The sequence below is a fragment of the Pezoporus flaviventris genome, unplaced genomic scaffold (genome assembly GCF_033815535.1).
Source record: "Pezoporus flaviventris isolate CSIRO_AGI_PZ_B2104156 unplaced genomic scaffold, CSIRO_AGI_Pfla_v1 ptg000041l, whole genome shotgun sequence".
Lineage (NCBI taxonomy): Eukaryota > Metazoa > Chordata > Aves > Psittaciformes > Psittacidae > Pezoporus > Pezoporus flaviventris.
This window is the reverse complement of record NW_026892589.1, coordinates 14,282,501-14,304,872: the sequence shown is the minus strand read 5'-3', so window position 1 is coordinate 14,304,872 and position 22,372 is coordinate 14,282,501. Positions and strand designations below refer to the sequence as shown.

The 22,372-nt window shown below is 44.8% G+C and overlaps 1 protein-coding gene across 1 annotated transcript in view; it reads right to left on the bottom strand.

The window, feature by feature from the left end:
* The window catches only part of GRK3 (G protein-coupled receptor kinase 3), a 57,476-nt gene that overhangs the window by 6,216 nt on the left and 28,888 nt on the right, over positions 1-22,372 (bottom strand). Inside the window, exons 3-16 of the mRNA XM_061466516.1 lie at positions 20,613-20,686; positions 17,297-17,398; positions 15,767-15,841; positions 14,865-14,926; positions 13,858-13,909; positions 13,521-13,612; positions 10,659-10,758; positions 6,732-6,810; positions 5,728-5,858; positions 5,100-5,194; positions 3,849-3,956; positions 1,724-1,790; positions 1,401-1,501; positions 226-292 (exon numbers count right to left, since the gene is read on the bottom strand). Coding sequence (XP_061322500.1) covers positions 226-292; positions 1,401-1,501; positions 1,724-1,790; positions 3,849-3,956; positions 5,100-5,194; positions 5,728-5,858; positions 6,732-6,810; positions 10,659-10,758; positions 13,521-13,612; positions 13,858-13,909; positions 14,865-14,926; positions 15,767-15,841; positions 17,297-17,398; positions 20,613-20,686 — 1,205 coding nt within the window. The remainder of the gene's footprint in view (positions 1-225; positions 293-1,400; positions 1,502-1,723; positions 1,791-3,848; positions 3,957-5,099; positions 5,195-5,727; positions 5,859-6,731; positions 6,811-10,658; positions 10,759-13,520; positions 13,613-13,857; positions 13,910-14,864; positions 14,927-15,766; positions 15,842-17,296; positions 17,399-20,612; positions 20,687-22,372) is intronic.

Genomic DNA, 22,372 nt, shown 5'->3' with positions numbered 1-22,372 from the left:
GCAAAGCAGTAAGCACCATGCAGTCATTTAACCCTGAAGAATTCAGTACTGACGAGGAAGACTTGTACTAATGAGCATACAGCAGTTTGCCTCAACCACCCTCTACATACTCATGCAAGTGAGTACAAGACTGGAACCCTAAAGTTTTCTGGCCATGACCTGTTTGGGCTTATTTTCCTTTATTGCTTTACCAAACAATCTAAGGTTACTATCCCAGTCCTTTACCTTTTGTAAATAGACTTGCTGCCAATCAATGCCCTTGAAGAACGCATGTTCTTTTACTTCTTGTGCACTGCAAAAGAAAAGTAACTGAGGTTAACAAAGAGATAGGACTTTTCAAATGTATTTGAGGAATAGCCTTCAGAGGTCACATTTCTATCACTTGAAAACATCAGGAAAACGTTTTCTTTTTTCTTTTTCAAGGAAAAAAAGCAAGTTTTCCTAAGCAAATAACAGAAGACTTTCATGTGGAAACAGTGCTGTAGGGCTGGCAAGCAATCCCTACTGGTTTGCTGTGCTAGTCTGTCATTTCAAACAACACCCATCTGTCAGATCCCATATACTACTTCCACATAACAAGCTTACTCCACACCATTTCATATTGTACATATTTTATGGCAAAATAAGCAACTCCTCTGGATAGGCCCCAGGCTGAAAAGCAATCTCAGGTCACCCTCAGAGGGCTCCATGATAAAAACTGCCTATCCCTCAGGAATCAGAGCCAGCCCAGCCTCAGGTGTGACTCTCAATTAGCTGTTACCACACCTTGCCAATGGGTTCTCAACAGTTGTTTACTCCTCCCATTGTTTTCTCTCCGGCCTCACCCTGGCTTTCTGAGTAGGTGATAACACCAGGTTCAGTGAGCAGCTATGAGCAAGGTAAGCTTCGGCTGCAGCAAGTCAGGTTTTGTAGCCAACAGACAAAAAATGCCCCTTTCCTTACAGTCCCAGAACGAAAGAGGAACCCAAAAGGAAACAAGTGTTCACAGCTTTCTGTGCTTGGGGGTTTGGGTTTTTCTGCATGCAGTATATCATTACAGATACAAGATAAGCGATAAATGTTAAGCTATCAGTAAGTCTGAGTCAAGTAATGTGACTTCCTGCCAAAACGGATCAGGCAAAAGCATGAAAACAACACCGGGATGAACAGTACAACCACCACCACCCAGTGTGAGCATGACTGCAGGGAGCTCGGGGAAGCCTTCAGGAACACAAATTGCCCAAGAACTTGTCCAAACCAAAGGAAGCTGAAACGTTACTCCATGCACTGCACTTCTGAATGTTCTCCTTCCAAAATTAAAGTCATCACAACAGGAAGCAGATTTTGACATGAAACGAATCCACTCATTTACAGAGAAGTGGAAATTTTTCAGGGCAGCAATCCAAGAAGACAACACCTACCTTCTTCCTTGGCACCCCAGCCTCTTGCTAACATCCCGCTGCAGGAGCCCTTCCAAAAGGGACTTCAGTTCAGGAGAAAATGAATCTGGGAGCTCCACATTCTATGAAGAACAGAAGCACAAGAAGAGACGTTTCATTATGCAAGTGGTGTGACCTGCTTTCCCCACACAGGACAGTAGCTTTTCTTTGACAGTGCTTGTAAGCAACTCTTTCACGTGCAAATACAGCTTTAGCAGAAAGCAGGCTCCAGAGCTCCAGTTTTTAAGGAGATGGGAATTTACTAACCCAGAACAATGTAAGTGCCACCCTCACCAGGGTCTTACCACGGTGAGCGTCATCCGGTCGATCTCATGCTTATCTTTGGTTTTGTGCTGTCTGAAAGGACTGTGACTGTAGAAATAAGAGAATGCACAGTCAATGGAAAGCCATAACACATCAGGTTATCGCAGCAGGAAAGAGCATAGCATCCCCTTAGTCCCACTCTTCCACCTCACTAATCCTGTCCTGCAGGACATGGAACAACTAGTAACACACTGAGCATTTCCAACACTGGCATGCGGTGGCTACTAGCTCCAATTTATCTGGTAAATTATCAGCTCTGTCCTTTTCCTGCTTCATAGTTCTGAGTCTGAACTTTTCCTTTTAGCTATAGAAAACCTTCTAATATTTACAGATTTAAACAATCACAAGCAGAAACATTTTAGTATGAGACTTTTTCATTAGATTTAGGATATAGTCCCTGTTTCTCAGTTTTCTTCAAAACCTTGAGGGAATGGTGGTTTTCAAAATTAAGATGTAATTTACTTATCAATACCTTATTGTATCAGAAACCATTTTGTCTTGCCACATGGCATTGGGTACCAGCTTGTTTCAACTGGGGATCTGCTATTCAAAGAGTTATTTCCCTTTTATCATCAAAAATGCTTCTCATGAATGGATCCGATGGATGGACCAGGTATTCCATTCTTCTGGATTTAAGCATGACAAGTAAGAAGGCAAGAGTACCAGCCCCAGGTACTGTGATGGTGAGGCTCTGAGCAGATCAGGGAAGCAAATGACTCACTGGGGACTTATGGGCAGATTTTGTGCCAGACTAAATTCACTGAACACCAAGAAACGGCACCATGTGCCCAGCTTGTTTGAGATGTGAGATGTTTAATTGCCTTCAGAACAGATGAGGAAGGAGAGCTCACAGTGAATAATGCTTTGGCTTCTGTCCGCCCACCGATACCACCCCACACATCTCTGTCAGGAGGAACTGCAGCCTGTAAGGACTGAGATCTCCCCACCCTGTAAGCCTGAGTGCCTGTAGTAGATGGCACTGCTTGTCCCTAGGTGCTAGCTGTTTCATCACACGACTTTAATCCTGTGAAGGAAGAACCACAGCAGTCAGTGGGTTTAACCCTCTGGGCCCAAGCGACTCAAAAGGAGGTCTCAGAAGGAAAGATGAGGAACCCACAGTGGTCCCAAATGAAGGATGCTCTCCCCTCTGCTCCCAGCAAACCCCAACCATCATGTGTCCTGCTACCTACTTCAGTGGGTGATTATAGACACAGAACTGCTGCCAGCTGCCTGATGCTGTCTGTACTTAGAAATACTTCTTTTCCTGGCAATTTAAACACTTTTGCTTTCTTTATTTGCACACTTAGATTCAGTCTAGTTTGTGAACAATTACTGTTAAACTGATACAGCTCTGTAGCTCTATCCAGAAGCCATACACCTTTTGTGCAGTGCCTGGGATAGAGGTAAGAGCTTATAATTAATTAGGTGCAAGAACACAGGGTGATCTAACTAATGATCAGTCTTTACAGAGAAGCACTCTGAAAAGCTTAAAACATTTCTTCTGTTTCACCATTAATAGTGAGGATGCTACTTCCATCAAACACCTGCCAACCAGCGCTTACTGATTCAGATAAATCCCATAATCTCAATAAATTCATGCAGCCACTTTAGTGAGAAGGTAATGGTTGACAAGGCTGTAATTATCATGTATTTTTGTACACCAATATGGTAACAGGCCAGATTCAACAAGTGGAAGCCTCCAGACATAACTACAGGAGGAAAAACTACATGTAAAAAGGGAACATCACAACAGCAGGTCTTAAGCATAAAATGAAGCCCATCACTTAACAGGGCTGCTGGTGTATTTAAGCAATGAATAACATCCTACCATTTAAAAAACTAACAGTTGCCAAGAGATGAGTAAACTGTGTATCAGTAGAAGTCAAAAGAGTGGATAGAGCATCTGCTTTCCTCCCTGCCCCACACCTGCAGCTACTAAAGGAAGCAGGGCTTGTTCCTTGTTTGGTTGGGAAGCAAAAAGCCTGGTTTAGCCTTGCGTGCAGACATGGTCCACATTGCAGAGATGGCAGTAAGATACCACTTCAGATGCTGTGCAATACGTTACACATTAGCACTTCAAGGGACAGACAATGAAACCTCACTCACCCCCTCAGGAGTTTGAAAAGCATGCAGCCCAACGAGAACCAGTCTGCGCTGCTATCGTACGCCGTTCCCTTCTGGAGCACCTCGGGAGCCATGTAGCCGTGGGTACCTCTGAGAAGCAGAAAGGGACAAAATCTTGATTACAGCCAGAGCTAACACTGACAAAACAATTCAAAACTGGTGTTTTCTCAATAAGATAGCCTCATTTAAAAAGAATTCGTTTTAAACTTGATTTTATTTTGCTTTTTCTGTGGCCAGACATACATATGCATGTTTTGTTTGTGTGTATCTATTGAGGAAATACCTTCAAACATGAACAACAGAGGTGATTAGGCAAACGGAAGCAGAGATTTAGCAGAACGAGTGCAGGGGTCAGTAAGCAGCTTCCATCTAAGAGTGGACACAACAGAGAGGTAGGAAGGATGCCTACTCTGTTCATTCAGTTCACAGGGAACACGGATCCCAGGACACAGCACCAGATCACTCCAGCCCTGGGCCCAGGAAGGCTGAGACCTGCTCCTGCCCCCAGCCCAGAGGCCAGCAGAGCTGCCTCCTGCTCTCCCGAGGTGTTCCACGTGTCTCTTTCCAGCTAACAGCAGGATGTAACAGGAGAACGCACCCACCAGACGTCATGGCTGGGGTCACCAGTGGAAAGCAGTCACCGTGCATTGCTTTTACCCTTGTTGTAACTGGAACATAGGGATTTTCCCAAGAACCCACTGAACTGCAGATCTTTCAAGGTATGACAGGATGAAGCTTTCCTTTTTGCATAAATTCTGAGACTAAATCAGGGCTAATGAGGACCTAAGAATAAAACTTGCCAGATACAATGTGGAATCCACACACAACCCAAGAAACTCGGATCCCAGTTATGACCTGACGCCAAGAGGCAGAAAGGAACACAATTTGCCTCCATTTTCACAAAGATCCAGAGAGAGAAAGACACAATAAACCCTGTTTTTTAGTCAGTTTAGGAATATTTAATTATCCATTTAGGACAATTAAAACAATCTGGTACTTTAACTTTGAGCAGTGAATCATCTCAAAATGATGTGTCATCTTCCAGCCATGCCTACACATCAGCTGCTACAACTGTGCAGGAAAACAGAGAGAGGAGACTGAAAACCCTTATTAGAGCTGAACCCAGCTCAGCTGCGTGCCAAAGCAAGCCTGTGCCACACAAGTGTTACCTTTCTTCCTTAAGGACTCAGCAGTAGCTGTATGTGCAGCAAAGCCCCCAGATGCAATACTTACACACTGGCATGGGGCTTCTTCTTGGAAAAGTCACAAGCCAGCCCAAGGTCTGATATCCTCACATGCCCGTGTTCATCCAACAAGATGTTTGCAGGCTGGAAAGCCAGAGGCACAGAAAGGTTACTGCCTGGTACGTTACAGCTCTCCGAACACAGTAACTCATCCTCAAACATCAATACTCTCTTGTAACTGGTAATTGCTTTTTGGGGCTTTTTATGTCAATGCAACAGCCACTTTCTAGCTCTAATCAACATTCTAATGGAGCACCACCAACCCCACAGATTATGAAAGACTGAGGAATACCAAAGCACATGACAGAATAAATCCCATTTGGCCTCAAGTCCACACCACTTCGGTATAGTCTCTAACTTAATAGCACCATTAAGCTGGTGAGACGAGTAACACTGCACAGGAGTCATTCTGACCCCAAGGAAGCATTTTCCAGGCAGGTTAAATTGGGTAACAACTCAGATCAGAACTCTTTTGAAAATCATTAGAAAAATCAGCCAAAGATGAACAAATAATCTGTATTCTTCCCCACAAGAGGTTTAGGGCAGGACAATTGAACCTGTGGGTATACTTGCTGCTGTCCAGCACCGGGGTGAAAGCAGTTGCTGTTCACCATTACCTTGAGGTCTCTGTATACAACGAAGCGATTGTGCATGTGTTCTAAACCCAGGATGATCTCAGTAGCATAAAACCTCATCTCTTTTTCAGAAAAGACTCCGTGCTGGGAGAGGTGGTAGTGCAAATCTCCTCCTGAAATGAGCAGGATTGAGATGCCATTACAGGAACAGTCAAACCTTGCCTCACAGGAAGAGAGCAGGATGCCATGGGGAGCAGTGAAGCATTTGTAGGTTCTCAGAACCTATGGAGCTCACAGAGACCCAGCCCTACATTCTGCCATTACCAATGGGGACAAAATACCTGAGAAAGGTAATAAATGAATCTCATCAATCTGAAACTCTGTTTTAAGAACGCATTTACCTCATATACATTTGCATTCAGTGACTAATCCAGCAACTGAGTCTCAATGTAAAGGATTTACCCAGCAAGTAAAACACTGTGTAAGAGCAGGCCCAACACAACGTCACTCTGTGAGCTAAGCCATGCCACCACCACATCAAATTGCGACTATTCCTAGGAAAGAGTCCAAGTCCCACAAGCACTCAGCATCCTCAGCAAATATGGGCACTGCAGCACCTTCTCTCTCTTCACTCCACCAATTCCTCTCTCTGTGTGTCCTCACTAGGGGTAGGTTGAGGCTTCTAGGTATGAGTTCTTCCCTTCTGAGGAACGCTTCCCCCATCAACTCTTTGCAAATCTCTGTACAGCAGCCCTTTTACTTTTACTCTGAAAGCTGTTCCCTGATGTCCTCATACATTTCTCCACATGACCAGCATTTCCCCAAGCTTCCAGCCTGGTGGGCCTTTTAGAACCTTTACTTAAATATGTCAATATTTTAAGGTAACAGAGATTTTCCAGCCTGTTCTGTACATCCCCTGGTACAGATCAATGTACCCCTGGGTGCTTGCAGGCCACTGCTTCACACCTCGAGTTATTTTTTCCCCTCATTCTCCTTATGATCTCTACAAGTCCTCCTGCACCATCATCCGCATGAGTCTTGCTTACCATTCATCAGGTCCAGAATGAAACAGAGTTTGTCAGGGGTGTGGAAGGCATAGGTCATACACACTATAAAAGGACAGTCCTAGAAGGAAAGGAGCAAAGAGTTCATTTGGGCAATAAGCAACGTACCACTTAGAGAAGCTAAAAATACATGGGATGTTCTTCCTGTGATATCAGCCCATATTCGTAATAGTTTTCTAAAGCAATCTTAGCTACACACTCTGATGTTTCACTTGCACTTTAGAGATCTCAGATTTTGCTATGAGGAGCCAAAGGCTTAAAAAGTGCAGCGACCATCACTGTCCTCTACAGACTTGCACCTACAGCAGCTACAAATATTCCATTTACCTGAGCTTGCACGAGACTTACATGGAAGATACATCAAAGCTGACAAGCTCCAAGCCAGCTCAGGGAGAAATAAAGCTGTTCCCATGAAGTGTAAAGGGTACACACTATTTCTCACAACTGCACGGTGAACGTTCAGCTGTTGGAGCACTCACCACGAATCATGAGTCACGTCCCATACCAAATCCCCAAGGAAAGAAGGCGTTATCCTCACCTAGACATTAAATGCAGCCACACTGCTGCCAGCCCCTGCAGAGCTGCACGGGGAGGGGGACAGCCACCCGCTGCTGCCCTGCAGCTCCCCAGCAGCACTCGCAGCAGATGGTTAAAGAGAACAAAATACAGCAGGAAGGAAGCTACAGCTCTGATGAGTATGTGATGCCCAGGAAGCAGGAACAGCAAGCTCCAGACTATGCAAAACCCAGCAAACAAGTGTGGTGAGTCCAGATTTAAGTGTCACTGCAGGGTGGCCGTGCACAGGGATGGATTATACTGCCACTGCTTGATGCACTTGAGCCTTAATTCACATGGATGTTTAAGACAAGCAGCCCTTGAAAATACAGCTGGGAAAACACCTCTGCTCCCACTGATCTGTTCAGTGTGCTGGTATCTCTATAATGCACAGGCCATGGCAGAAAGCTGGCAGAACACCCTCTCTTCAGCAGGCATATATTGGATGCTAATTAATAGGGGGTGGCTATTACATGGTCAATCCCTTCTCCAAAGCCATATGAGACCAGGGCTGTTTGGTTAGCCTACAGTGAAAGCTTAAGGACTGGCTGTGCTACTGAAGCAGACTGGGCTGCACAGTAACACCAACAGGCAACGTTCCGACCCCAAAGCACTGATGGGAAGATGGGCCAAGATGAGCTTAACCGCTGAGGAGCCAGGTCAGCAGGCAGGAAGCACGAATGTGACCTACCATGACTTAAACAATGAGTTAATTCCTGCAGGACTGATAGTGAAAGCTCTGGGAATCTCTAACAGGAACTCGCTTCCTTCCCAATTTAGAAGCAGCAAAACACAGTGGCCTTGAGCAGAGCCGGGGATGGGGAGCTGGCTCCGGAAGGGAGGGAACAGCCACACACTCCATCCCTGCCAGCCACTGGGACAGCTCAGGCCAGCTCATCCTCCCACAGGGCAAAACCAGATAAGGTTGCAATGTGAACCTTTCCATACTTGACTGAATTCCAGTGATTCCCACGCTACATGGACCAACCCTGCTGCACCATTCAAATCTGTGTTTTATTGCTACTGTGCCCATACCAATCCCCAATGCAGAAGGCAGGCACATGTCTGAAACGTGTGAAAATAACTGCTGAATGGTCCTAGAAACGAGGAGGCTCTAGGCAAGGCTGTAAGGACATTACCTCTCGTTACAAACTCCGTATTCTGTAGTGCCAACTTAACTTCAGAGCAAAAGCTTCAGTAGAATTATTAACTTGATTTTCTAAATCAGCTGGATAACTCAGCAGTGTCCCCAAGCAGGCTTCCTAGTGCCTTAGAGCAACCTAATTACCCAGAAGGATCAGAATTTAAACACCAGACACAGAAAAAGAAAGGGCACCATCTATACCAGTGCACCTGTGCTTTTATGGATCTCATTTTTTAAAGGAGCTCTGCAGGTGTAAATGTGATGCATAATTCATTTTTGTGTAAGCCTTCCTAATTTAATCACTACCCTTAATAAGAGAGCTTGACTGCCTAGTGTTCTCAGAACAGAACTAGAAGACACAGCAGAGTGGCTGGAACCCCAGTAGTGCAGAGCCCCTACTTCCTAACACACACAGAGCACCTTTTGGCATGCTGCTGTTATACAGCCCATGAGCAGCCATGGTCCCAGTTGACCTCGATGCACTGGGTTTGAACAGAAGTCAGGCAAACACTGGCTATTACAGAAAGTAAATATTTTTCTTTCTTTTAACAGAAAGAAAAATATTTTCCATACTCTGCTATTTCCCAAGAACTTCAAAACCTATTCCCAGCACCCAGCTTGAACATCTCCATGGGACAGAAAGCCAGGGCCTGTATCTTGCAGGAGAGGAAACACAAACCTCACCAACAGCCTGTCCGCGTTACACCAACCATCAGTGACAAAGCACATGCCACGGTGGGGAACCCCCATGTGGTGCTATGTGGCCAAGCCCATCAGCTCCCTGTCTCCTTAGTGGTGCCCACCCCACTGCCGAGCTGTGCTCAGCTGCAGCATCACCATGAGAAGCTGCTCTCACAAGGCAGCCGCGATGGACTCAAGTCTGGCAGCTCCCTGCTGAAGAAGTGGTTGCGAGTGCCAGCATCTGAGGTGGATTACCAAATGTGGTTACACAAAGGCATGTGTGATCTGCGCAGCTGTTAGTATGTGCTTTGCAGAGACATCTGGATTCCCAGTTTCATGACTAATGGTACTGCAACGAACTTCCCAGTTCCATTTTGTTCCGGGCAGCACATCGATCCTGTCCCTGGGCACAGCACGGGCCATGCAAACCTAACAGCTCAGCTTCAGGAATTAAATGAATTACCTTGTTCTACCCCTTGCAAACCTATTGAATTCTGCATGTTCAGAATGTTCCAGCATCTCGTGTTGGCTGATGTGCCTATGTCCCTGAATGGGCAGCATTCTGCACAAAACCTCTCTTCAAACTCGCTTTCAAGTTTCCAAGAATCTAAAACCAGTTTCTCTCCAATGAGCTGATAATCAATGAAAAAATAAACGGGTTGTCCTGCTTTTCTGCTGCTCAATGACGAGCTCTGCGCTGTCAGGTAAGAAAACTACCCACACCATTAGCAGCCTCAGGAGCAATTTTCTCTTTGAATTGCTAGACATGAGAATTCAGAGTCAGTTCTGCAGCACCAGAACCACAAATTGAAGTTAATAGGACAATTATTACTAATTTGCCCAGATTTCTTGTCTAGTCTCCACTACAGAACTTCACCCTCTGGCTCTGGGAACTCCTGACACTTCTGGAGAGGCCACAACTTCTCTTTGGTGAAACAGTTCACTTGATTAAAAATCTAACTGAGAAATCCCAACCGCATCACTGGGCTGTGGCCAACTGTATGAGGATCACCAAGGCTCAGGGCTGGGTTCTGCAGGTGGGTCCCAAGAACCCCACACAATGCTCCAGGCTTGGGGAAGAGTGGCTGGGAAGCTGCCCTGAGGAAAAGGACCTGGTTGGTGCTGGTCAACAGCCACTGAATATGAACTTGTGCCAAAAAGGCCAAGAGCATCCTTGCTTGTGTTAACATCAGTGTGGCAGCAGGGCCAGGGCAGTGGTTGTGCCTCTGCACTGGGCACTGGTGGGGCTGCACCTCAAATCCTGTGTTCGGTTCTGGGGCCCTCACTACAAGAGAGACACTGAGGTGCTGGAGCAGGGCCAGAGAAGGGCAATGGAGCTGGTGCAGGGCCTGGAGCACATTCCATTCTCATTTCAGACACACTGCTAGAATCAGGGGGAAGGCTCCAGAAGGAGTTAATATTTGCATGTCACACAACTGGATTAATGGAATATGTATTATATGTAACAGCTTTTATATTATATGGAAGAAAAAGAAGAAATAAAATAATAACAAATCAATGATACTTACTCCTGTACTGACAAGAGACAGCATAATTCTTTCATTTAAGGCTAATGTTTCTCCTTGCTTCATCTTGATTCTCTTCTTATCTAAACATTTCATTGCATACCTGAAAATATTAACCGTTCAGAAAAAGCACCAAAACCACTTCCTCCTTACACAGTTATTCACTACCAGTTATGCCATGCACATTTCAATATCCTGTAAGCAAGCTCTTTAAAGACTTAAACCTGGTACTAAAAACATCATGACACGACTAAACAAGCAAACCTCCAACATCTCAGAGTTCAGACGTTTTCAGCAGAAGCCTCCTAACACAGAAATGTGCTGTAACAAACAATTCTGCGTCCAAACATCCACGGAGATTGAGGTATTACATATCATACATCCATTTATTAACACCTACAAGCAGGGCTTTGCAGTATGAATTAAGTAGCAGACACTATTACAGTTACATGTAATTCTAACAGTTTCTGTGAGGAAAATAACATCCTGAACACACGCTGAGCTCCGATTTGAAGTTTTCTTTCTACTCAGAGGTCAGATATACACAAGAATGCTTTTTTTTTTAATCTTCTACCATCTGTATTATACAAATTAATAACATTTTGCTCAAAAGCAGAACGTTACCCTAACAACCATCAAACAAGAGGAGGGTATTGCATAGTCTGGCTATTTGGTGAAGCCAGCAGGTGAGCCCACTATTAGGCAGCAGTTGAGGAGGAGACGTGTGCTCCTGCATAGAGGATCTCTAGACACGGGCAACCACGGGTTTTTAGGCCACTGGTGTTAAACTGCACTGAGGAGAACACGGTGTTACAGCACTGCACCGATGCTCATCAACTGCCTACGCTGCCAGCTCTGCACAGCCACGGGGCCTCGCATCACCTCGCCCTGCACTCCCTCGACAAGCCACGTCATTCCTGCCATGCATGTGTGGTGAGTGGGGGAAGAGTGAGCGTGAGCATCCCGGATTCTACGTTTCCAAAACAAGGAATATATTCACAGCACGTGCTCCTGCTGGGGAGTCTGCAGACGCTGACTATAAATAACACTGCACATGCTGTCCTTGATTTACGCTTTGACTCCACTGATCAAGTGAATGACAGGGGCTGCTCGGGGCTGACCAAGACAGGGAACCTCATCCTCATCTGGAACTGCATGCTTACAAAGCACTGCAATCCCTCCCCCTTTAGACTGCTTTCTGCATCATGCTTCTGGGCCCTATTTAGATGCCCTTGAAGGAGGTGATGTGAAAATAGCCTCAGGTGTGTCTTTGTGGGTTAGTGAAACACCAATGGCATTTACCTTCGAGGGGTGGCTTCCCAAGCTCCTTGCAGGCAGTAAAGTGCAGCAGAGGCAGCCATCTAGAGTGGACGGGATCTGGATTAGGGATGGGTAAACAGGTTTGGATTAAGAAAGAACTAAACCAAACCTTTACCCAGCAACTGAATCTAATCTAAAGGTTTGCTTCAAGTTGGAAATAGGTTGGTTTATCCCACATTGCACTTCCCTTCACTCTATTTATATCTGATAAAACCTGTCCTTTGCTTCACTTGCTAGTCCCAAGGTTTATCCACCTCCTGAGACATGAAAATGCCTGGGAATCTGTCAACTACCTCTTCAGGGTGGACGCCTACTGATTGTGGCTCAAGCTAAATAAGATCTTTAGTTTTGTACATGGACAAATTAACTGTACATGGACAAAAACTGTACATGGACAAAAAAGTCCCCAAGTAAGAACAGAGACAGTACTGTTAGTAATAATATTAATATAAATACTTGAAGTCACTGCAAAAATACTGAGCATGACAGCAACATTAAGAAGTCTTCCACTTGTTAATAGCTCAGAAGTTTATTATTATCAAGGATGCCAAGCACACAGCACTGCCAGTGAAGCCAACTGTAACCGCAGACACTTGGCTCATCGAACACGCCAGTGCATACTTAGAAGAGGAATGTGTAAGGATGGTCCCTGGACTAAAATTGTTAGGAGAAAAGCAAGTTGAAAGGGGTGGGGTGGAATGTAAATAAACAGATAGAGAGATATTGAGAATGCTTTGTTAAATCAATGCCCAGATGCTCCAAAGAGAACATAATGGGGCAATTAATGCCTAGAGACTGAAATTTGATGATCAAGGGAAGTGTGTGAATGGTAAGACCAGAAAAAGGATAAAACCCACAGAGGGTTGATCTCGGAGTTCCCACCAGGAGCTCTGTTAAGGAGAACTTCAACACTGGAACTATATTCTACCAAATGTAGATAAGGATCACTGCTTTCACCAGTGAAACGTGCTCTTCAGGGCACAAACACGCAATCGCACATAGCTGGAATTCTGTGTTCAGAACCTGCTCAGGCCCAACCCTGCAGGTTGCACAGCACTGAGGTCCTGTCCCTACATCATCAATGAGGTCGTGTCCTTACATCAGCACCAGCTATGGGATGGGCTTCACTGCGAGAGGAGCAACCTCCAGCAGACGAGAGGCACCACCTCACACCACCACCATGGCTTCCGCAGGGACCCGGTCCTGGGCCGTCAGGCTCCGAGCCAGGAAAACAGCTAAGCACACACTTCATTTTAAACACATCTGCCCTTTCCATTACCTCTGCAAAGACCATTTAAATGTAGGATGTGCTTAAGAGCTCTGCTAGACTGAAGCCCCACTGCATGGCATGTAACAGGATCAAATATCAAACTAAGCTTAAAGATGAGCCAGAAATCGGAACCTCTTGGGATAACATTTAATTACAAAGAACTACAGAATAATGTGACGCTGCTTCCCAGTGGTTTGGTAAGAAACAACTGGAAGGATTTCCTTACTAGATCAGAGCTTAGCATTGCCTCTAAAACAAAGCAGGTAAATACTCACATTTTTCCAGTGTCTGCTTTTCTGCAACCATACACTTCACCAAATCCCCCTCTTCCTATTATTCTATGTACACTAAAATCATTCATGGTCAGCTGTAAATGCAAAAACCAGAACAAAAACCAGATTCAATTTGCAGCATTACAAAAACTTACTGTAAAAATAACATCTAAAGAACCTATTCATGTGTTAAGATATTTAACAAGTGTAATTCATGTAACATGCATTGTTTTGGAAGAAGGAGCTCCTTATTGTTTCTATTTCAACCTACTTGCAAGCAATTACTCGAAAAGGAACATGTTCTTCCTTTGACAAGATAAATATACTTGGAGGTACTTACATGAATATTTAGTTCTACGTTTTTCCATTGACAGAATCTAGTAAACTTGTCACTGTAGGGAAAAAAAGTTTAAAAGTGGTCTGAGACACTGTGTAAAGCATCATAGGAAGCATCAAGACTCTGCTGTGTAAAATAACCAGGGTACGTGGTGCTACTTAGCAAATGACAGTCTCCCTTTCAAAACACTGTAATCCTACCCCCACCAAGAAGAGCAATTACTAGCAGCGCATGCTTCAGATTTTACATCCTTATAGGAGAAAGACATCAGATAATCTTATCCCTGTAAGTGCTCGCTGTGTCCTCATATCTCTCCTTCATATGGTTTTTAACTTTTAAAACCAACTAAAATTGGAACTAACAAACATTTAAATTACAGAAAGAGGAAGATAATTGTAAGATAACTGTAAGAAAGCAGAGGCAGCTCAATTCATGCTAATGGGTCTCTATATACTCCAAGGAACATTTTAAACTAATTTTATCTTAAAATAGGAAAAACACTGATAATACCACAAGCTGTCACAAAGAAAAAAGTAATTTCTTATTTCTACACAAATAATGAAGTATTTATCTTCAGAGTAAGAAATAATAGTTCTACAGAAGGATTTTTACCATCATCTCTGTCTTGTGCTCTTTACTAGACCTTTCCTGCTTAACTGCGGGGTGTCCAGATGCAAACCACGTCTTTCAGTCACACTCAAGAGCTGGTTACTCATGAAAATCTCCCCCAAGAATACAGTTCTGTTTGTAAACCCCTGAGATCAAACTGCAGCCCATTACTGCTGCTGTATGGAGCAAGAGAAAATCAGCTTTACTATTTCTCCACTCCTGCATCCTGACATTCATCACTATACATGAAGCAGGCACTCCTTTGCGGAAGCTTGCTGATAATACACTAGCAATTAAATGAAGTTTATGAAACATTTTCAGCCTTACTTTACAGCAACGCTTAAAGACCTGGCTTCCAGCTACATGAGGTGGAAAGCTTGGATAATGTGCCATGTTCCTACCTTTCCATAAATTTCTGAAATATTTTTCCTCGGAGACTATCACAAATTTCTTCTATATATGGCTGAAGAGGGATAAGAAACACAATTAGTATTTAAGCATACAATAAATTGATGATGCAGCACTACCCACTGCATTTAACTCATGTTGGCCCTATACAACAACAGAATTTACTGTGTTTTCTTTGAAGGAGGCACTCTGAATGAAGCACTGAAGCTTCATTTAGCTTTTGGAATCCGATTAATGTATGAAACCCGTGTGAAGCACCTGCCTATGGACAACAGGTCTGGGAAATCAATCACAGCACAGCTCTTCTTCCCCAGTGTATTTAAACAGAGTAAATGGTCCCCGCTGTGGAGTCTGTACTCCCAGGGCTGCCCTCTTGCTTCATCTCCTCTCTGTCCTTACCAAGAAATCAGCACCTTCCATTCACAAGCATCTTTTTCTAGAGGAACACTAGAACAGGTGAGGTGGTACAAATGCTGAATTCCACACCAACATCAGCTGGGAATTAATACACTTGAAAATCAAAGGAAAAATGCTTTCAAAGGGTTCACATTACTGAAACATTAAGGCTATTTCTCAGTTCAGATTAGCCTGACAGGATGTGTACCCTCCTGATGGAAAGTGATTTACTCTAAATCATTTAATGGCTTAAAATTGCATAGATTTAAGAATTACCCTGTCCATATGCACCAAGATACAGTTTGCTTTCATCAAAAGTGCTTACAATATTTTAGACAATAATTTGTAATTTTTGACTTAAAAAAAGCATTTTTATCACTACTACAGCGAAGAACATACACCAGTACAGTTTATTCTGTCTCCTGAAATACTACGCACCAGATCGCTTACTGTCACAGAAGTGAAAGGAACAAGACCATTCCGAGTGTGTTGAGCTCACCTGGAAAAGGCTGGCTGGCACTTGTTTCTTGGCTAAATGCATTTGTACGTGATCTACAGCTTGCTTTGAGAAAGGCTTTTGGAAAAGAAAGAGAAACATTTCAAACACTGGAAATGGAAAAGTTTCATGGGAGGTCTACGGGACTGCTGTTCTTTTACCCATGTGAGACAGAGACGCTCCTCAGAGTGAATGGGTGCAACACCTCCCCAAAGCATGTCATTGTGAAACATGCAGAGTGACACAGTGAAACAAGTGCTCTAAAGCAGGAAGGCAGGAGAGGGGAAGATGAGGAGGGGAAAGGCAAAGACAGAAGGGCTCCATGATGCTCCTTTAAGAAATCAGTGAAAAATGCCCTATCTGGGTACAGCTCCAGAGACAGCAGACATGGGCCTTCTACCACTACAGAGCCTATCATAGGTTAATAATATCATAATTAATATATTAAAACCTACTGCAGATCCTTCTTTAAAGCGACAGTAAATGAAACTGATAAATACAGATCAATGGGGCAAGAGCTCAGCTGGAGGGAACACGTGTCTCCATGGGCTGTAACAAAGCAGTATCTGTCCCAACGTGGCCCCACGCCTTCAACTCGCCACGCTGAGGCTAAAGAGTGCCTTGTCTCCATGTAGTATGAAAGCCTGCTTTATGGCCAAACAAATCATAACACAACCCCCAGCAAGCTGCGTGTGACCAGTTTTAAACACAGTCATCTCAACCTTTACTCTGAGCTTTCCCACACACCAGACTTCCACATCCAAAGGGTCCCTGGCAGCTCCATTCCTCTGGGTTTTTGAGGCAGGCTTGTTGCTGGGTTGGGGGAGGTTGGTTAATGTGTGCAAGTATATACACACACAAACGGCACTCATGCTATCGTATTGTAAAATATCTTGTTTGCAGAAATAAAACCAGATCAATCTCCAAATATTTCCTTAGCCTACCACCAAGTTTAACAATGACTGGTACACAGCTCTCATTACTGAAAATAAACTCAAAAAGACACGCTTCTGGGAGACCTTGGAGCCTAAGGGGCTACAGGAAACCTGGAGAGGGGCTTTGGACAAGGGCCTGTAGGGACAGGCCAAGGGGAATGGCTTGAACCTGCCTGAGGGGAGACTGAGATGAGCTCTCAGGCAGAAGCTCTTCCCTGTGAGGGTGCTGAGGCGCTGGCACAGGGTGCCCAGAGAAGCTGTGGTTGCCCCATCCCTGGCAATGTTCAAGGCCAGGTTGGACACAGGGGCTTGGAGCAAGCTGCTCCAGTGGAAGGGGTCCCTGCCCGTGGCAGCGGTTGGAGCTGGATGGGCTTTAAGGTCCCTTCCAACCCAAACCAGTCTGGGATTCTCTGCTGACTTCAGCCAAACGCAGTCCCACTGGCTTCAAACAGAAATCCCCAGCACTACAAGCACTGGTAGCTACAATCCCGTCAGTAATAATTGTTCTCTGAATGAAACAACAGTTATTTTGAATTATCCCTGCTGTCAAGCTACTCAAATAAGGCAAAGAGCAGTGTGAGATCGGGATGCTACGCACATGGGAACAGGACAGGAGCTCCTTCATGATGTACGTGTCATAGATCTGCCGACTCCGGGCGAGCCGCTCTTCCTCAGAATCCAGTTTCTCGTATTCTTTTATCTGCAATACAAGAGAAAAGGTCCACTAGATCAGCACATTCCTAATGATTTTTCACTGATTCGGTTTAAAAAGGCCAAATGCTTTCGCTGAAGTTGATTTTACTTTGTTATTTTCTTAACTAATGCTTAGGGAGCACACTTGCTCGCAACATTCTTTTGTCTTGAAAAATGCTGCATTGGCTCCGGGAATGAAGAGAAGACTTCTGAGAACATCGAAGGAGAATTCAGAAAGTCTTTGCTATTTTTGAGGAACAGGTCTTTTCCCCTTGGATTTGTCTGCAGAAAACTGCACCTCAAACCCAGCCTGATACCATCCTTCATGCTCCCATCACAGCTAAGTCCCTTTGCAGGTCATCACTTCCCCCGGCAAAAAAGTGTCTGGACATGTATGGAGGGAATCCCAGCAGGGCAGCCCTGCTGCCACTCCTGCTGGTAGGAATTAAGAAGTCTGAAACTAATTTTCATTGAGAGCAGATTAACAGTTGGACCCAGTGATCTTACCGGTCTTTTCCAGAAGCCTCACCGAGTCCAAGGGTCCTTTGGGGTTTATTTAGGGAAAGAGGTCTTCCAGGACTGACAGAATGTAGAAACCATACAAGATCTTTAGGGAACAGATTCAGCTCTGACTTGCTGAGACCTGCCCAGCATCACGGAATTGGAGAATACAACCCCAGCCTGGTTTGGGTTGAAGGGACCTTAAAGCTCATTGAGCTCCAACCCCTGCCACGGGCAGGGACACCTTCCACTAGAGCAGCTTGCTCCGAGCCCCATCCAAGTGGGGAACGTTTTAGATTCCTGGATCTAAATAAAATGAAGCGTGCAGCCCTGCTCTGGGGTCCTGCTCCAACTCAGGAAAACCAAAGCACAGTAGTTCCCAGCTGGATTTCGTTCAGTGCTTGTGCGAGAGGGAACAGGACAGATCAGAGCTGTCTGTACCTTCAGCCTACAGAATAAACCCTGCACAAAAGATGTACAGAGCATCTCCTCATGAAGCAGGGACAGAGGGAGCACTGCACCTTCAGAGCAGAGCAGCACTGTGGTTAACACAAAGCACATCCCCGAGGACTTCAGAAAGCGAAGATGTGAAAAGCCAGTGTTCTGCCTGTCACAGTACACCTTCTTTTGTCCCTTCGTTCTGAGCCTGCTCCTGTCACAGGATGAGCTGTTCCTCACAGCTCTCAAGCAGGTCTCCACGTGACAGCTCAGACCAGCCTACCTCGGGAGGTGCAACACCGTAATTGAACTCCATGTTTTTCTAGTCCCCTTGTTTGCTGCCTATGATAAGGCAACAGTTCCCCGCGAGCTGCCATCTGTGACTGCTTCCCCTCTGTACCCAGTTATAATTAAACTGATTCAATACATCTTTGCCAAGGAAACATTTTTTAATTAATGCAATGCCATAAAATAATTAGAAGTTCAGGAGAAAGCCTGATACGTGGTATATTGTCTTACTTGAATGCAATTTCCTGCCCTTTGATATTTGGTTTTCAAACCACCTAATTCTGCACGCAAAGCATCCCTCCACCACATCCTCACAGGCACATTCTCGCCTGCCCTCACCTTTTAACCACAGTCCCTTTGTCTTGTAAAGCTTTGGAGAAAGGGGCAGGAGGTGACTTTGGTGATGTACTCTGGGGCACCTCAGCCTGTTCTCCCCCTGCACACTGCCCGATGCTGCTCATCACAGGTGATTCCATGAGACACCTCTACTACAGACCACATTTAACACATGTGCCTGACATATTCTCAGCTAATTTTACACATTCATTAAACAGAACATGGCTGTAGCACGCCAAAAAACCACAGCACTACGCAGAGCCGAAGTGTCAGCGTTTAGAGCTGTCACCAGTCTCTGTCAGCAGCAGGTCCGCAGTATTGCTCCTGACCCAGAGATAACTGTCCCTGTCACTGTATTTCAACCCTTCCTTGGCCAACTTCAGCCCCCCTCCAGAGACACAGCTTTGAAAATGGGAATCAGAATGTGCCGGTTTTCAAGCACCCAGAAGTACTTCTTTTTCTCCTTTTCTTCCCCTTCTTTCCGAAGCCGAGCTGGATGAATCACTCCCCCAGCTAAATGCCTGATCGTGACTTCAGCTGCAGTAACATGAAATCCCTGGAGTACGGGGCCCTTCTACATCAAGCGCTTTTTAATGGGGCGAGGTACTCAAAATTATTCCACATGTAATAAATGCAGCAAGTAAATCAAATATTACAAAATAAAAGAGAAATCCGGTATGACACCAACAACGCTGCACCAAACCCCTCCTGGAATATCTGTAATGGGACTTTTTGAGCAGTACCTGACAAAGCACTGAAGTTCTTTTTAAGCCACACTTTGCTAATAACCTAAAAATACAATTCCAAATTGTTTCAGAGATAAAGAGGCAGCTAAAAATACCCGCTAAACAATCCCTGACAACTTGCCTTTTTGATTACCTATGACAGTGATACCTTCAGGATATAAAAAGGTGGAAACAATAGGAAAAAGATCCTTCTTTATTGACAGCATCTAATATGTGAGGAGGGGGAGCTGCGTGTTGTTGGGTTCTCTCCCACCAATGACCAACTCCAGCTATTCTGTGCTGCCAGCAAGAGAAATTCAACTCATCAGCTTAAGAGTAATCCAGACAAAAGGTTATCTCAGGCAGCTTTTCTAATTACTAGTGAGCAGCAGAGGCTGCCTCTTCCCAGCACGTCTGCGTGTTTGAACTGAAACCAGCACCTCTGACAGGATTAACTACACTTTTATATTTAGAGCCTCACAAATAGAGCACGGAATGAATGGAGCGAGGAGGCTCCTCGGGGTCCCCGTGCTGCCGGGGCCCCCCAGCCGAGGAGAGATGGGAAGGATACAACATGCTCCCCCAAATTACAGATCCCTCTGCATGATGCCTGCCTTGGGCACTGTGTCTGTGGGTTCCTCTGCTGATTATCTCCTGACAACGGAGCACAACTGACCATATCAACCATGACCGTACCAAATTGCCAACTTGTCAATAGTTACACTGCTGTCTTAAAACTCTCCTGAGCTTGGCTGAAGGGATGGGTTTGTCCCTTTGAGGTGCCACCGTTACTATATCAAAGACTGTCTCTTATGAACCAGCCATCCCACTGTGAAGCTGAAGTGACTGAGAACAAGGTTCCAAATTCCCCCTGGATGCCTCTCCTCCCCTCTCAGCATCCCCGAGGAGCAGAGGGAGAGCCTTCCTCCTTACCTCTTCATAAAACTTCAGTTGAGGGACAGCTTCATCAATCTCGTTCAAGCAATAGTCTTTAAACAGCAAAAATCCTGGAAAGGAAAGAGAAAAGGGAAAAATAAAATCAGAAAATGCCATATCATTACTGCAGTAACCTGTCAACAGGGATGCAGCCCCCAGGTAACATCCTGGATTATCTACACCTGCAGAGACCCCTGGTCCCAAGGCTCAGCAATTCCCACCACCAGCGTTCAGAACAGAAAAGGGTCATAAGCCTCACTTACCTCCCATAAAGCATATTCCAATTTCTACCTGCTGAGAATTGTATGAAATGTTTCCATACTGCACTGGAATATCCCATTCCTCTCAAAGGATCAGGTTTTGTTCCTTTTTTCAGAGTAAAGACTAAATACTATTCACATGGTTTGGTTTTGAAACAGATTTACCTACACTTTATTGATAAAAAACAACCTCTTCTGCATTCCCAGTTTTAAATTACTGGTTAATGTTACCTCTAATAGGTTTTATAGCACAATAAATTACATCAGAATCTTTATAGCTCCTTTACAAGTAATTTAAAGCGTGACCTCTGCAGCCTGCTGATGAGTATTTTCCATTATAAGCATCTCTATGCACCGTGACAAGCTGAGTCTCATGGAAGTGATGTCCCTAAGTGCTCCGGGGCTGGTACCTGCTACCCTTTGACTTTACATGGGAATCTGCTGCCGCAGCTCATGCTTTGGGTTTACAGCCCCTCAGAGCTGTAAATGAACCAGGTCTCACCCCACCACACCAGGCAATACCTTTCCTTATTTAGAGGTACTGCTGCTTATGGAAATCACAGCCATCTTTTGGAGGTAAGACCAGGAAAACATGAACTCGAATAGCAAAGGGAGCAAGAAGCAGCAGAGCGGCCGAGCCAAGGGCTGACACTGGCTGGGCACTGCTCCATCGCTTCCCTGCTCCTTTTCCTTCCCAGAAAGCAACATGTGGAGACAGAAAATGCCCCTTTTCAACTTAAAATACACACAATATTTAACACTAACATTTATAAGAACACAGAGAAGGGATTACATGTACAGAAGACCTGACTTAATTAAAATGTTGTTGTAATTTGAATTTACAGCAAAACTATATGCTCGACTAAGAGATAATACAGCCACCTACAACATCTCCTGTATTCCAGACTATACTACCCAGTAATTCCATTGTAGTATGCACAGGAGGGCATTAACTGTCAGTTATGAGCATCATGCCCTTTCATCTCACTATCACCTGATTTTATCAAGGACCTAAATAAGAAGAAACCCACCAGCTACCCATCAGTCCCAGCAGATAAAGCACTGGTAATCAGGCAAACAAAAGCTTTAATTTATTTATAATGAAAACACTGATCAGCTTCTTGATAGCCCCTCTAGATACATCCAGATCCCAAGTTACACTTCCTATTGAAGCACTTGTTTTCCTGGGGTCCTCTGGATTTCTTTGTCACAAGAATCAGAACACCAGCAAAGGGATTATGACCAGACAGCTCCCATGCTTGGCTCAGCTCATTTAGCTGGTTAGAATGGCATTTCAAAGGTTACACAAACTGGGGTTTGCTCTCTGAAGAAGGACAGACATCCGATGACGAGATTCCCTTCCGAGATCCTCCAAACTTGCTCCTCCCTGCAGCAATCTGCGCTCACACTGGGGCTTCCTTCTCTTCTAAGGCCTTGTCTCGGTTCCTGCTGTGCTGGGCATACTCTTGATGAGCTGTTTCTCTTGCTGCAGAGGGG